Raw genomic sequence first — 14,273 nt, forward strand, 5'->3', positions numbered from 1 at the left:
CATGAATGCTGTCAAGTATTTCTAATTTAACTTGTTATAGTAGCTTTAGAACTGGACTCAGAACAATATGATACAAAAGGAATCATTTAATTTTTTATTGAGATGTACAGAGATATACAATATGATCATTAAAAGGTAAGAAAAGAGGAAGAGTCATCAGGGGAATGTGCAGTGAGGGGAGGAGGGCTCAAACTGCTCAGTTCGAAGGACACATCATGAAGTGAGGAAGATGCTTCCTGGAGAGAAGTGAAATTGATCGGGTCACTGAGAATTTATGAAAATACTTTAAAGTTGCTTCTCAAACTTGTAGAAGGTAATACTTTATACACAAAAGTTTGTATTTCGTTTCTGACAAGTTCTGACCTCTTCCAATAAGTTTGAGAGAAAAGCAGCTTTGGAACCTCATTGTTTGTTTATTATGTTTTATATTCTATATTTCTAAATGTACTATTATTAAATGATTTATTGAACTTCATTTGAAAAGTTAGATATATCCCATGTGGTCACTTGTCGTATAATTTAGTCACGTTTCACATGAAACCACATAATTATTAACGTACCCTCAGTCGTCTCTGGGGCCTCTCTTCCTCATCCTTTTCCATATTTGGCCCTGTACACAAAAACAAACACATCAGACGTTCAATCCGACATCAGATGATCTAAACTCTTACTGTGGCCGTGTTGCACCATGTAAAGTAATGATGTGAACATGCATGAGTTGTATGTGAGCACTGTACTTACATAATTTTCCTTCGCTGACCAATCCGGATAGAGCTGGTTGTGAAGCTGCCTCAGCCTCTTTGCTTCTTGATAATATTTCTCCTGCTCCTTTTCTGACAGCGCCCTCCACTGTGAAGACACAGCAACACAGTGTCAGTGCACACAGCAACACACAACTACATGTAACCATAGGCTGACTGGTGCACAAACAGACATAATCCACATAGATCTGCATGAGTCGGTACAGGTCCTGTATTGAAAACTCCCACAGTGAATTTAGATCTGTTCTCTTGTAAAGAGAAAATAAGTAACAAATCATGCACAGGAATAAAACTTTCTGTGTAGATTAAAGTTAGAGGAAGGTTTTAGAAGTGTGGTCTCAGACACTGTCTGAGGAAGTTTGTGTGACACTGAGTCACAAGCCTACAGAGCAAAGACACATACCTTCTTTCCAATGATGGTGTTGACAGTTGCAGAGTCAATGGATTTGTGGCTGGCCAGTACATACGACCTCTGCTCCTTCCTGAAAAGCATGAAGGCGTTGGGTGGCTTTGTGATGTACGGCGTCTCATCATCCTGCTGGTTCTCACGTTTTCTCTTTCTGTGGGAACACAGAAAACAGACAGAGAGCATAAATTACCAATGTGTACAACTGTGAGAGCATCTTGTACACAAATAAATATATGACACAAGAGTTGCCTGTGAACTAGACAGACAGACTTACTCTGAGTTGTGGACGTTCACTGGAGAAGGAACTCTGTCTCCTGGAGCTTCGTAAATCATCTTTCCTCTGCTACACAACACAATACGACACATTATAAGAAATAAAAAATGTGTTTGATACAAACAGAGTCTCAGAGGTGTGTGTGTTTAAATGAATGTGTGTGATACCTACAATAATCCAACAGGAGCCCGCCTCACCTCCCGGTGTCTGGTTTGCATCGCTGTTGGCACATTGTTGAACTGGAGACAAGAACACACACAAAACAGGGGATGAGACAAACTGCTTCCTCTGTGTCATCTGTCCCCCTGGTGTCAGAGAGTTTAACACACAACCTGCACATATGTATACCCAACCCAGCCTTGTATAATCTCTGTCCTGATCTTAATATTGTCCTCCCAAACATGATGAACCAAAGATGATGAATAATATCTGTAACCTGTATATCTGTGGTTGTTCATGAATTAACACTTCCTCAATTAATAAGTATCTTTCTTGATAAAGGTATTGATAAAGTTCCTCTGATCTCTCTCTAACCTATAGTTAGTACCTTACCTGTGTCTGGTTGTAAGGCTCTGCCTGGCTGAACTTGTAGCCTGACTGCAGGACACTTTGCTGCTGGTGGTTAATGGGAGCAGCCAGTTCAGCATGGGGTTCAGTAGGATGCTGCTCCAAGCTGCGAGCTGATGCTATTGGGGGGGTGTTTGCATCCAATCCAGTCAAGTAAAACATCTGATGCCATTCTCGAGCAGGGACATCTTGAGGAGTTGTATAGATGTTTGTGTCCTCTAACAGGTCCTGTAATACTTCCCAGGCCACGTCCAGCATCTCTCTGTTCTGCCTCTCCTCCAACTTTTCTGACCACACGCTCATTCTCCTTGCAGGTGTGTAGCTGTCTCTTTCAGTGTTGTTCTCCTGTAACTTTGATAAGAAAGCGGGATTGAAACACTTTTATAGTGTAAACACTGTAAAGCATCAGGGATAAAAGCTCCAAGTGTAAATGATATCTATTACTTTACTACAATCCAGAGGGAAATTCTGTACATTTCACTGCTCTGCATTTACCTGAATGATAAAGTCCCTACGTACATTACAGGTTAAAGATGTTATGTAGCTCATTTAACACATGACCAGCTTGTTAAATTAGATACAACTATGCAACAACAGAAAAAAACTTTTTTTACCTCAGCATACAACAAGCTTACATGATGATAAATAAAAATTAATGATCCAATATTATCATGTATTAAGATATAAAACATTACAAGATTATAATACTTTGAATTAGAAGCTGTTTTGTTGTGATATTTCGGCACCGTGCTGTTGGGGTGAAGGGTTTGAGAACATCTTCATTGGACCATGAGTGCTTCTGTAATAACCATTAGCCAATGAGCTTAATGTAGATATGGATACTTACTATGCTTTATATCTGCTGTCAACCTGATTTCTTTGTAGATATGTTTTTTTTAAATACAAATAAAATAAATTTATACTATAGCTCTCTTACAGGATCATATCACTGCCTCATTCATAAGCAACTCATATACTTTACTGGGCCATTATAATGAGTCTCTATACCTCAGGAAGGTTCACTACTCTGAGTACTCGTGAGTACTACTGAGTACTTCCTCCATTAATAAGTATCTTTCTTGATACAGGTATTGATAAAGTTCCTCTGAATCTCTCTCTGACCTATAGTTAGTACCTTACCTGTGTCTGGTTGTAAGGCTCTGCCTGGCTGAACTTGTGGCCTGACTGCAGGACACTTTGCTGCTGGTGGTTAATGGGAGCAGCTAGTTCAGCATGGGGTTCAGTAGGATGCTGCTCCAAGCTGCGAGCTGATGCTTTTGGGGGGGTGTCATTATCAAATTCAGTCCAGCTAAACATCTGATGCCATTCTTGAGCAGGGACATCATGAGGAGGTGTATAGTTATTTGTGTCTTCTATCTGGTTCTGTAATACTTCCCAGGCCATGTCCAACACCTCTTTTTCGTCCATCTCCGCCACAATACAGCTAAATTCAGCCCTCAGGTCCATATTCTGCTCACGTGTGTAGCTGTCTCTTTCAGTGTTGTTCTCCTGTGACATTGATAAGAAACAGGGATTGAGACACTTTTATTGTGTAAAACACCAAGGATAAAAGCTAGAAAGTGTAAAGGATATCACTACTACTTAACTTCAACCCAGAGGGAAAACCTGTACATTTACCTGATGCATTACAGGTTAAAGATGTTATTTAGGTCAATTAAAACATGACCAGCTTGTAAAATCAGATACAACTATGCAACAACAGAAAGTAACTATTTTTACCTCAGCATGAAACAAGCTTGAATGCTAAAAAATATATATAAAATGCTGATAAATACATATTATTGATCAAATATTATCATTTACTGAGATATTAATAAAGATATTTTGTTTTATTGACAACAATCAGTACACAGGGGCGTGTGTTTACAGATGAGTGCATCTCCATCATGAATACAGAAAATAAAAAACTTGCTACATTAGAAAACAACACATTCAAACTTAGTTTGAACAAAAATGTAGATGTGAATATTACCTGTTGTGTTCTCTGATGAATCAGTTGGCTTGTAACTAATAATATCAATAATTGACGTAAAGAAAGTCAATATATTAGACTGAAAATGTAGATTTTCTCTCCAGGCGTCTCTCTCTCCGAGGTCCACTAATGAAATGATCAAAGTCACAAATTTTGATGAACATAAAGCCAAACATCAACAGTTCAAAGGTCCTTTGATCTCTGTCTATCTCTCTCTCTCTCTCTCTCTCTCTCTCTCTCTCTCTCTCTCTCTTTCTTAAAAATAAATCATAAAATGTATTTTGTTCCTGTGAAGTCTTTTCAGATAGTTTATAATACTATTTATTATATAATATCACAGTGTAAATGTGTGATTTATCCTCATAATTCTTAAACTCTGCTCTGACGATGGATGAATAGTTTTTTTTGTTTCTTTTTGTTTTATCGATGAAGTTCATGGCTTTTTCATTGAGACTAACTGCACTTCACTCAGCTGACCCTAAGTGGCAGCAGTACGCTTCTTGGAGCCTGGTCTCCTCGAATCAATAAATGTCACGAAGAAGAGTTCGTCGCGTTGTGATTGGACGGTGTGCCTTTCGGTTTCAGACATGGCCGACACCGGAGAAGACAGGACGAAGGGTGGAGCGGATTTCCACAAAGAAAAAATTAAATGCAGCCCCGCAGACGAGGCTGAGCTGGAGAGTCAGCATTTCTGGAGAATAATCGATGCTTTTAAATTTTACAGGTAAAATATAAACGATGTTCAAAATAAAGGAGACAGGCGACAGGTAGACGAGCGAGGTCGTTAGCAACAAAGGATGTTACTGGGTTTGAAGGGAAGCAGCTAACTGTCAGTTAAGGTTTATTCAAGCGCTAGTTGGTGTTTCCCAGCTATTATTTAACCAGGTTAATTATGGCATTTATGTGACAGTTCTCTGACTCTATCTGCAGTCCTGTCTCCCATTGTAATCCAGCAAACGGAGGAGAGGAATATATGAATTAGAAATTTCATTGAAAGACAATAAAACTGAGTGAAATGTAAGGTAACCATTTGAACCAAAGGACCGGACCCACACTGTATCAATACATAGTTAAAATCAGGTCTAACACTTATTTTTCACTATGTGTACATGGTTGTGTTCCCTCTCTCTGGGTCAACCTGACTTGAAAACCCTTGTGAACCTCTTCTGCTGTCCCCTGTGTTTCTTCCCATCAGGGCCCATGTCCAGGAGCGGGTCAAGCGTGCTGAGCGTCAGTTTCTGAGCCTACCACAGCACCACCAGAATTTGCTGCCATGTGTTTTGTCCAACCTGGCCCGCATCAACCGGTGTGTGGACCACAACCAGGAGGTGATGCAGGACATCATTCACAACAGCCTCGACATGTTCGAGAACATTGGATATGGCGAGAGGGTAAGGCTTGACAAAACCAGGCTATATACTGTGCAGATACTCAAATAGTTACAATACACAGATTCTTCTTGTAGTCAGTCAGTCATCGTCAAAGGAAGAAAGAAGTGCTGTGTGGCATCTGATAGATGTTCTTTGGCGAGGCAGGGACTAGGAATATACATTTTGAATATTCTTTTATCCAATAAAGATGCTTATTAACCGATTAATAACCATTAACTGATGAGATCGAAATGCCCAAGGAATAAATTGATAATATTATTCAATAATACTATGTCACGGTTCTCTTTTCCTTGATTGTTGTGGTGTAGCAAGACCTCTGTGATATTGTTTTTAGTTATTCTTTTTCGTCCCTGCAGGAGGATCCGAGGAAGATTCGGCCATCTACCACATTTGACATGGACAAGCTTAAGTCAACCATAAAGCAGTTTGTCAGAGACTGGAGTGATGAAGGCCAGGCTGAGAGAGACTCCTGCTACCGACCCATCATCCAAGAGATCCAAAGACTCTTCCCATGTGACCAATAGTATGAAACATACATGCATCCCTACACAGACATATGCATGCCAAAAATAGAGATGCTTCATTTTGCCAAGTAAACACAGAATAGAACAAATGGATATGAATGTTTTTATTATGATACACACAGCTTTTCTATGTGCTATGTTTTCAAAGCAGCTTGTAGTAATTGTGATCATGTGACTTCCTCAGCATTTTCCATGTGATATGTGCATTTTGTACATTTTATTATGTCAGTGATGTGTCTAAGGTGAGCGTTCTGATTCCGGGTGCTGGGCTCGGCCGTCTTGCCTGGGAGATTGCGAGCCTGGGTTATATATGCCAGGGCAACGAATGGAGCCTCTTCATGCTCTTCTCCTCAAATTTTGTTCTCAATAGGTAACACAGACACATTTAAACTCTTTAAAGTCACAACCAAAATCTTAATTTCTATACAGTTGTTTGGTGCTACTCTGTAGAATACTACTTATATCCATCTATCCTCATACATTTGGACTACTCCATTCAGGTGTGAGCAGGTGAACACTCTGACCCTGTACCCTTGGATCCACCAGTTCAGCAACAACAAGAAATCTTCAGACCAAACACGACCAATCAGATTCCCTGATGTCAACCCTCAGAGTTTACCACTAACTGCAGACTTCTCCATGGTAGCTGGGGACTTTGTGGAGGTCTACACTGACACAGGTACATACTACTGTTGGTATTCCACCTTTTGAAGAGAATGTGCCTGCAAGCACTTCAGGCAACTTTGTTTATTTGTCAGCGTCTTTGGAAATTGTAAGTGGCCCCCCGGGGCGAGGTAACATCCATACTGTATTTAATCCATAGAAAGCTCTATAAAACAAATTAACTTGAAGTCTTTAAACAATACAAAATACAAAGTGAGTAAGGTGTTTGGGCTTCAATAATATTAAACATAATGGTACATGTTTGGATACTTTAATTAATTACATTATACAATAGTCTGTTTGAATTTTATTTTCTAAAAAGCACATACTGTGATGAAGGAGTCATTGGTCAATTAATTACCCCGGTAATATTAGGTAACGGTAATCCTGTTTTATTGTCCATTTCTGTCAGATTCCTGGGACTGTGTGGCTACCTGTTTCTTTATTGACACAGCTCATAACGTCATTGAGTATGTGGAGACCATCTGGAAGATTCTGAAGCCTGGTGGAGTCTGGATCAACCTGGGTGAGTCCCTCAGTGTAAGACAGTTGCATGTGAACTCTACTGGGGAACAAAATGTTACCAAGTCCATAACCTGGTGACAAAAGAAAAGTCCATCATCAACTTGCACAGCCATTTGCTCTGATATGCATTGTCTGCTGTAAGACTTTATTTAGAGGTGTGTGCATGTCCTAATCATTTCCAATCAATCAAATGTCTCTCAAATATAATTACGTTTCATAGCAAAGGGTCTTAAAACTTTTTCCATTTTAATAGCTTTAGTATTGTTCATGTTTGCAAAAAATCATTATGAGGTTTTGGGTGTAGATAGATGAGAGGAGAAATATTGAAATGCAAAAATAGGAATGTTACCGCCAAAGAAAGGAATGCTGTATGAATCAGGCTCATGACTAGAGCCTGACTAATATGGATTTTTGGGGGGCAATGCCAAAATGATATTAGCAAGTATAAAATGTCTGATACTGATATATCAGCTGAAATATACAATTAACAAAATGGCAATTATTCCCTAGATTATGTCAATAAAACCTTTTGACAGACATAAACAGAAATCATGATACATCTGTGCAAGTCTCATAGTGGCTGAATTTTATCGACCGCTCTTTACTCATGAATATGTGTGAGCTAACATTTATTAAGTTGTTTAAATGTTTTTAATGTTTCTACAGGTCCGCTGCTGTATCACTTTGAGAACATGGCCGACGAGCTCTCAGTTGAACTTAGCTATGAAGACATTAGGACAGCCATGGTTAAATTTGGCTTCCACATTGAGGTAAACCAGACAAATTACTTTTCATAGCATAACATTAAATTTCCCCTCAGTTATGTTGTTCCAGTAATAAAGAAGTATTAATGTTTCTCCTGATAGGTGGAGAAAGAGTCAATGCATACCACCTACACAGAAAACAACCGCTCTATGTTGAGATACGTTTACGACTGTGTCTTCTTTGTGGCACGAAAACCTGCAGACGTGTATTTTGACTGTGAAGAGGACGACCAACGGTCAATTTCCCCACCGGCGGCTAAGTCACCTCGGCGAGAGGGAACAGACAGCCTGACGTGACAAGAAATCCTTTGTCAAAAACAGTGAACATAGGGGAGCACAACCATCGACTGAGAAGAGATTAAACTGATGAACTGAAAAACACAATGGAAGCGGGGGGAAAAACCAAGGAGATAAATGTTCTTTTTGTTTTATATAGTCTCAATAATGTTCATTTCTTTGAGAGGAGGCAGCCAGTCATGATGAGTGTGTTTCTTTTAACCATTATGGCCTGCAGCCTTCATTGTTTTTTGCTACGTGTGTGTGTTTGTGCGTGGGCGCTTGTTTGTGTGTGTGAGAGAGAGATGATGGAGAATATGATCTGAACATTGGAAAATCTATTTATTTTTCAAATATGGTGCCAATAACTTCTACCCATTTGCATTGATCATCAGATGTTTCAGTTTTTTCAGAAATATGCTGTTTTAAAGTTGGAGAGGATTTTCATTAAATGTTTCTTATCAAACTTTGTAATAAAGCCAAACATTTTCAAAAATATGAGTATGTTAACTGTATCACATATAATATAATTTTAACATGAACATAACCCCAAAACTCAAGTCTTTGCACACTGAATGTGTTCTTTGTTGGGTCAAGCCAAGGAAAAATACAAAAAAATAAAGTTATTGCTATACATTTATTTAAAAAAATCACCATATTGAAAAAAAACATTAAAGTTATTTCTTTGTGACCAGTAAACATAAGATAAGACCATGGTTTTTTGGGCTGAGAACTGTTTGGATTAACACCACTTGTTATGTCTAACTCAGACTGATAAGGCAGCCGAACCTTACATTACAAAGCATATTTGTACACATCAGGCACGATAGATTTATAACTGTGGGAATTGTTTTCAGGCAGACTTTCAGATAAATGGTCACAAGATAGTGTGAAAAGGTAAACATTTTATTTATTTATTTAATTATCTCTGGTTCATTGTAATGCCACTTTTAATTGTTTTTTTCAACATTATAGTCAACACATATCAGGTAGTGTTCATGTGTGCAAAATGCGGCTTTATATTATTGTGAGGCACCTATTAAATACTCTTATTCTGTTGCGCACAGCCAAATATAGCTGACTATATTAATTGTGCTATACTTAATTGCCCCCTAAGCTGCTGTTAAAGTTATTAGATATTTCTTCATTATGAATAGAAAAGGGGACTGTAAAATAAACAAACAGCTCCGAGTATCTCCAGAGTATAGTAAAGTAAAATTAGGATAAAAGCGTCAGCTAAATGTAAAATATGTGCAGTATAGAATATGCACAGTGAATGGATTGCACATGAAGCATTGTGTTGCACAGTCAGAATGAATACAGCACGGTAAGGAGAGTTAGAGCAGAGTTAAGTGCAGTCCACATGAATTGTGTGTAGTTGTACTAGGAGCCAAGCAGGTTGTTCGGTCTAACAGCTGCAGGAAGGAAGGACCTTCCTGCAAATACTTATATTTATACCTCTACTATATATCATATATTATATCATACTCTCTGTATATTCTTTGTATACATAAGTCTATATACACATATTTATACATGTGTACATGTTATAATTATTATTATTATATTACTATATATACTGTTGCTGCCATTATTACTATATACTGCTATTATATTGGTATAATTACTATCATATATAAATATATATTATGTTATATTATATACTATATATACTGTACTATCATCAGTACTATTACCATCATCTTGCCACTGCACCTTATCTACCTATTTATCTTGTGTTTCTGTTTCGGACAATCTACCTCAATATTTTTTATTTTATTCTATTGTATTGTATTTTATTGTATTCAAATATACCGGCTGCTATGACGACTTAATTTCCCTTCGGGGATGGAGGACATCAACACTTCTGGAGGTTCATGTGAATTCACCCGCCACCGGAAGCGTTGGAGGCTGTGGGCGGTGACAGACACCGGTGCTCTCCTCTGATTGGTTAACAGCCGCCTGGCAATAATTGTACTACCGGTTCCCAGTGTTTTGCGGCCGAACCGTGGACACTACGCAGTGAGCAGCAGGTAGTGATGGCGGCTCAGTAACACGTGTTGTGGGGCTGAAGCTGTACACACCGGTGCGGAGACACAACTGTGAATCATGGCGAAGAGACACGCAGAGGAGTCGCTGCTGCTGCTGCATGAGTTTCCCTCCAAAACCCTCCCTCGGTCCCTCCTCAGTGTGGACCTGCAGCTGGGGGCCGACCCCCCGGCAGCAGCCCGGCCTGTGAGCCGCAGCCCCCCGGCCCTGCTGGCCGTGGTGGGCGGCGGCCGCTGCAGGAAGAGGCCGCACTCCTCCGAGGAGCCGGAGCAGAAACCCCAAGGACCAGGGGTTTGCATCAGGGAACATGCGGCTGCTGGTGGTGGTGTGACGGTGCAGACCCCTGGAAGCGTCCGGGAGCATCACGGCAGCGGACCACCCGCGAACCACAAGAAACGACCCCGAGAAGACCGCGGGACTTCTCCCCCTGGAGGTCTTCATAAAGTGAGTTTACAGCGATGTCGAAGAATCTGCACATTTCTGTGTGCAGCCCAGAGAAAGTGATGTGGTGTGGTGGCACTAACTGGCCACTAGGCGTCACCCTTTACCCAGAGTATAACTAGTTATTGTCCTCGTTCGGGCTGTAGACTGTAGGTCAGGACTGGTGATTGAAATCAATGATTATCACAAAATAATCAATAGCAATATAACTAAGGTTCAATGTACAAGCCCAGTGTGGAGGTATAATCAATCAGTCAGACTTTTTTTGTTTGGCACTTTATATACAAACATCCTTCCCCCCAAAACACACACTTAACAGACATCTTGATAGAACTAAGAAGTAAAATAAATAAAAACAGCAACTGAGGAAAAAAAGTATCTCAAATGAATTATTTGTGTTTTGTTCGTTTTAAAGATAGATGATATCAAATGTGACACAGTAAAACTATGTGAATTAATATTTTTGTTTAATTCACAATGTCAATGAAAATCAACTCCAACTTTAAAACAGCTTATCCTTAGAAAAGCTGAAAGATCTTATTTAAAATTTCGGGGTGACAACTGATCAATGCAAATAAGTGGGTCAAATTATTGGCTCTATTGAAAAATACATTTCAAATGTTCAAATCACATTCTCACCTGTTTTTCTCTGTCACACTCACTTCTCACACAAACGAAGCAAGGGCTTAATAGAGGACAAAGAAATAAAAAACACAGAGGGATATAGTTCTAGATGTGGACTGATATGACCATTTCTATCTTGATATCATTTCTGGCCATATTGTCCAGCCCTAGCCCCAGCTCTCTTTGAAAAAGCTCAATCAGTGGCATGTATATTGTCTGGATTTAGTTTATCTCTCGTGTCAGTCTTAAATGTTTCTCTTATCTCCTATGGACATGTCTCAATCCTTCTCGCTTCCTATTCGCTCTTAGGTTGCAGCTGGAGACTCAGACACTGAAGACTGCGCTTTCAACACCTTCTGGTTCTGGAGGCCCCCCCTCCCTAAACTGGACCTCTCACTGCTGGAAGATGACCACAGCCGTCCCCAAACAGTGCAGAGGTCAAAGGTCAAAAGCCGTTTCTCTGACGCCATGGAGACGTGAGGTGGCTAACATCAGTAGGGCAACATGATGATTGAAACGTGGTGCGCTCCAGTAGGTTGCCCGAATTGCATCCAGGTGAGATGCGACAACCTGACTGTCCAATGAGCCCTGTCTGACTGATACGTGGGCTGTAGAAAGTGAGAGAATCCAGAGAGCGCAAAGATCCCCCAAAGCTGATTGGCCACTTAACCAACTGTTCATGAATATTCGCTCTCTACAAATGCCTGATTCTTTTTTATAAACATCTCTAAATTATTCTTTGAGAAATTCCTAAAATGTTGAGAAATATCTCACAATGTTTGAGAAAGTAAAAAATAAATAAAAAAATCCTGGATCCACCATTAATAAAGTCCGCTCCAAACATGTATGATTTTCTTTGATCCATACTCCACCCTTTCCAAGTTTCAATAAAATCAGTTAATTAGTTTTTCATAATCTTGCTAAATGAAAACAAATTCTTTGGTGGAGGCAGAAGGGATTTATTCTCATCCCTCATTCAATTATATGTATGAGCAGTGACAGGAGCCTTTTTGTTATATGCTGAATCCTGACCAAACAAACGTGCAGCAGTATTTTATACACACCTGTTCAAACAGTTCTTAAAGCAATTTGTTGTAACTCTGCCCACATTATGTGACTGTAGTGTTAGTGTAGACTGTTGTAGATGTTGTGGGAAATCTTCATTTTGAATTTGCCTCACAGAAGGCTTTAACGTGTGCTGTATTAGCAGTTTTCTTTGGGATGTTACTTGTACATGTTATTGGCAATCAGTCCTGATTGTCACTGTCATCTGTGTTTTTGGCAATAAATGCAGTTTTCTATCCATGTGTGGTTTCATGTTTGTTTACTTGAAGTGTTACTTTCATCAGTTTGTCCACCAGGGGCCAAAAGCTGTGGATAAACAGAGTCAGGCGTCCCTGATCAATATATATATATAAGTTAATTTGATCGTATTAAAGTATTTGTATACCACTTTTCAAAGTAACAAAGTGCTTTACAAGATCTTAACATGATAAGAACATGAGGAGTCAAGTAAATAAAACAATACATGAAATGACAATGAAGATAAAAGGTAAACAATAATTAACAACTAGGACATGCTTGTAATAAAACTGCTACTGTTAATAAAAGGCTTTTTTTATAAAGATATGTCCAGAGAAGTGATATGTAGATTCTGTAAGTCTCAGGTCGTCTGGCAGAGCTGAGGGGTCCTGACCACCAAAGCTAGTTTAACAAAGCATGCACAGGTAAGCCATTGAACAGTAACACATAGCAGCCGGCTGGAGTTAATAGAAAGGCGGAAAATATTGATTAGCATTCATGTTAGTTTGCATTGCAAGTGTTATTGTGTTCTGTAAAAGAGAAAGATGGCTCCACTAACTTGACAGAGCTTGTGCCCCTGATGTGGTCCAGCTGTTCATCTGGAGGACTCAATGCCTTAACAAGCCTTTAGCTGTGGTTGAATATATATATAAGTTACTTCGTTTCTGTACTTAAGTAACTTTTTCATATATCTGTATATTAAGTGGATTTATTTCCAGGTACTTTTCACAATTTTTTCTACACATATCAGCAAATATCTGTACTCTTTGCTCCACTACATTTTACAACGCATACACCTAGATTGGATTGGAAAGAGGCCAGCGCCAAGATGATCATTAATTCATATTCTAATAGAAAGTTTTTTTCAGTAGCATCATACGGAAGCGTATTGCATTCACTTGAAAAAAAACCCTCTGTTTATCTGAGAAAACTATCGCGCTGGTGGAAAATGTGGTCGCTGATTCAACCCCCCCCCCCCCCCCCCCCGTTTTTCTGAGATGATCACCTCCGGAAATTCCGAGATAATTATCTCAGAAAACTTTTTTTCGAGTGAATGCAATACGCTTCCGTAGCATTATCTTCATTCTTAAATAATATTACCCAGTCTGTACTATTGTATAAAACAAAACGCACAGAAACTGCAAGTAATGACGTAGTAGGAGAATAAGTGACACTGAAATACTTTAAAATACTTGGTGATATGGTACTTTACTTTTATTAAAGTACTTGAGTACCTCCTCCACCACTGGTCTTGTGGGTGTAGCTGTTGAACTAAAGGTTGGATGAGTGAATGTAATGTGTTCAGATAGTGGAATGCTACAGGAGTTGTGAGGAGGAGGAGGAGGTGAACTCCTCCAGGCGTCTGGTTGGAAACCCTCTCCCTGCACTTTGGACCAGAGGCTGATAAAGGAGCCCAGCTCGTCAGAGGAGTAAAGATGAGGAGGTGGGATCCGATTCAAGATCTCTGTCAACTCACCTCATGGTAAACGTGTTAAACTCCAGTGTGCAGCCATGGTAAGTTCTTTACGACATGTATATATGTAGGGAACAGGCAGTCTGTGTAATGAAGCTCAGCTATTAGTGAAAGGTCAAGCTATTAGGTCACTTATTAGCTGTCGTTCGCTAATAGCTCATGTTAGCAAACTATGTTGTTAGCTAAAACATGTAGCCACAACAGGTTTACTGCACTGTGAGTTTAATTTGTCTCTG

The 14,273-nt window shown here is 39.5% G+C and overlaps 2 protein-coding genes across 2 annotated transcripts; both read left to right on the forward strand.

Annotated features, from left to right (window-relative positions):
* The first annotated feature begins 4,591 nt into the window (after positions 1-4,591).
* Positions 4,592-8,622, forward strand: carnmt1 (carnosine N-methyltransferase 1). Its single transcript, XM_061070932.1, has 8 exons — positions 4,592-4,728; positions 5,200-5,395; positions 5,752-5,918; positions 6,149-6,289; positions 6,420-6,598; positions 6,995-7,108; positions 7,774-7,877; positions 7,974-8,622. Exons 1-8 carry the CDS (start codon positions 4,592-4,594, stop codon positions 8,166-8,168), a joined length of 1,233 nt encoding a protein of 410 aa, XP_060926915.1. The 3' UTR covers positions 8,169-8,622.
* A 1,519-nt stretch (positions 8,623-10,141) lies between these two features.
* wu:fa19b12 (uncharacterized protein LOC560551 homolog) lies at positions 10,142-12,566 on the forward strand. Its single transcript, XM_061071699.1, has 2 exons — positions 10,142-10,640; positions 11,571-12,566. Exons 1-2 carry the CDS (start codon positions 10,257-10,259, stop codon positions 11,739-11,741), a joined length of 555 nt encoding a protein of 184 aa, XP_060927682.1. The 5' UTR covers positions 10,142-10,256; the 3' UTR covers positions 11,742-12,566.
* Positions 12,567-14,273: the final 1,707 nt, after the last annotated feature.

This window comes from Limanda limanda, chromosome 5 (assembly GCF_963576545.1).
Source record: "Limanda limanda chromosome 5, fLimLim1.1, whole genome shotgun sequence".
NCBI lineage: Eukaryota > Metazoa > Chordata > Actinopteri > Pleuronectiformes > Pleuronectidae > Limanda > Limanda limanda.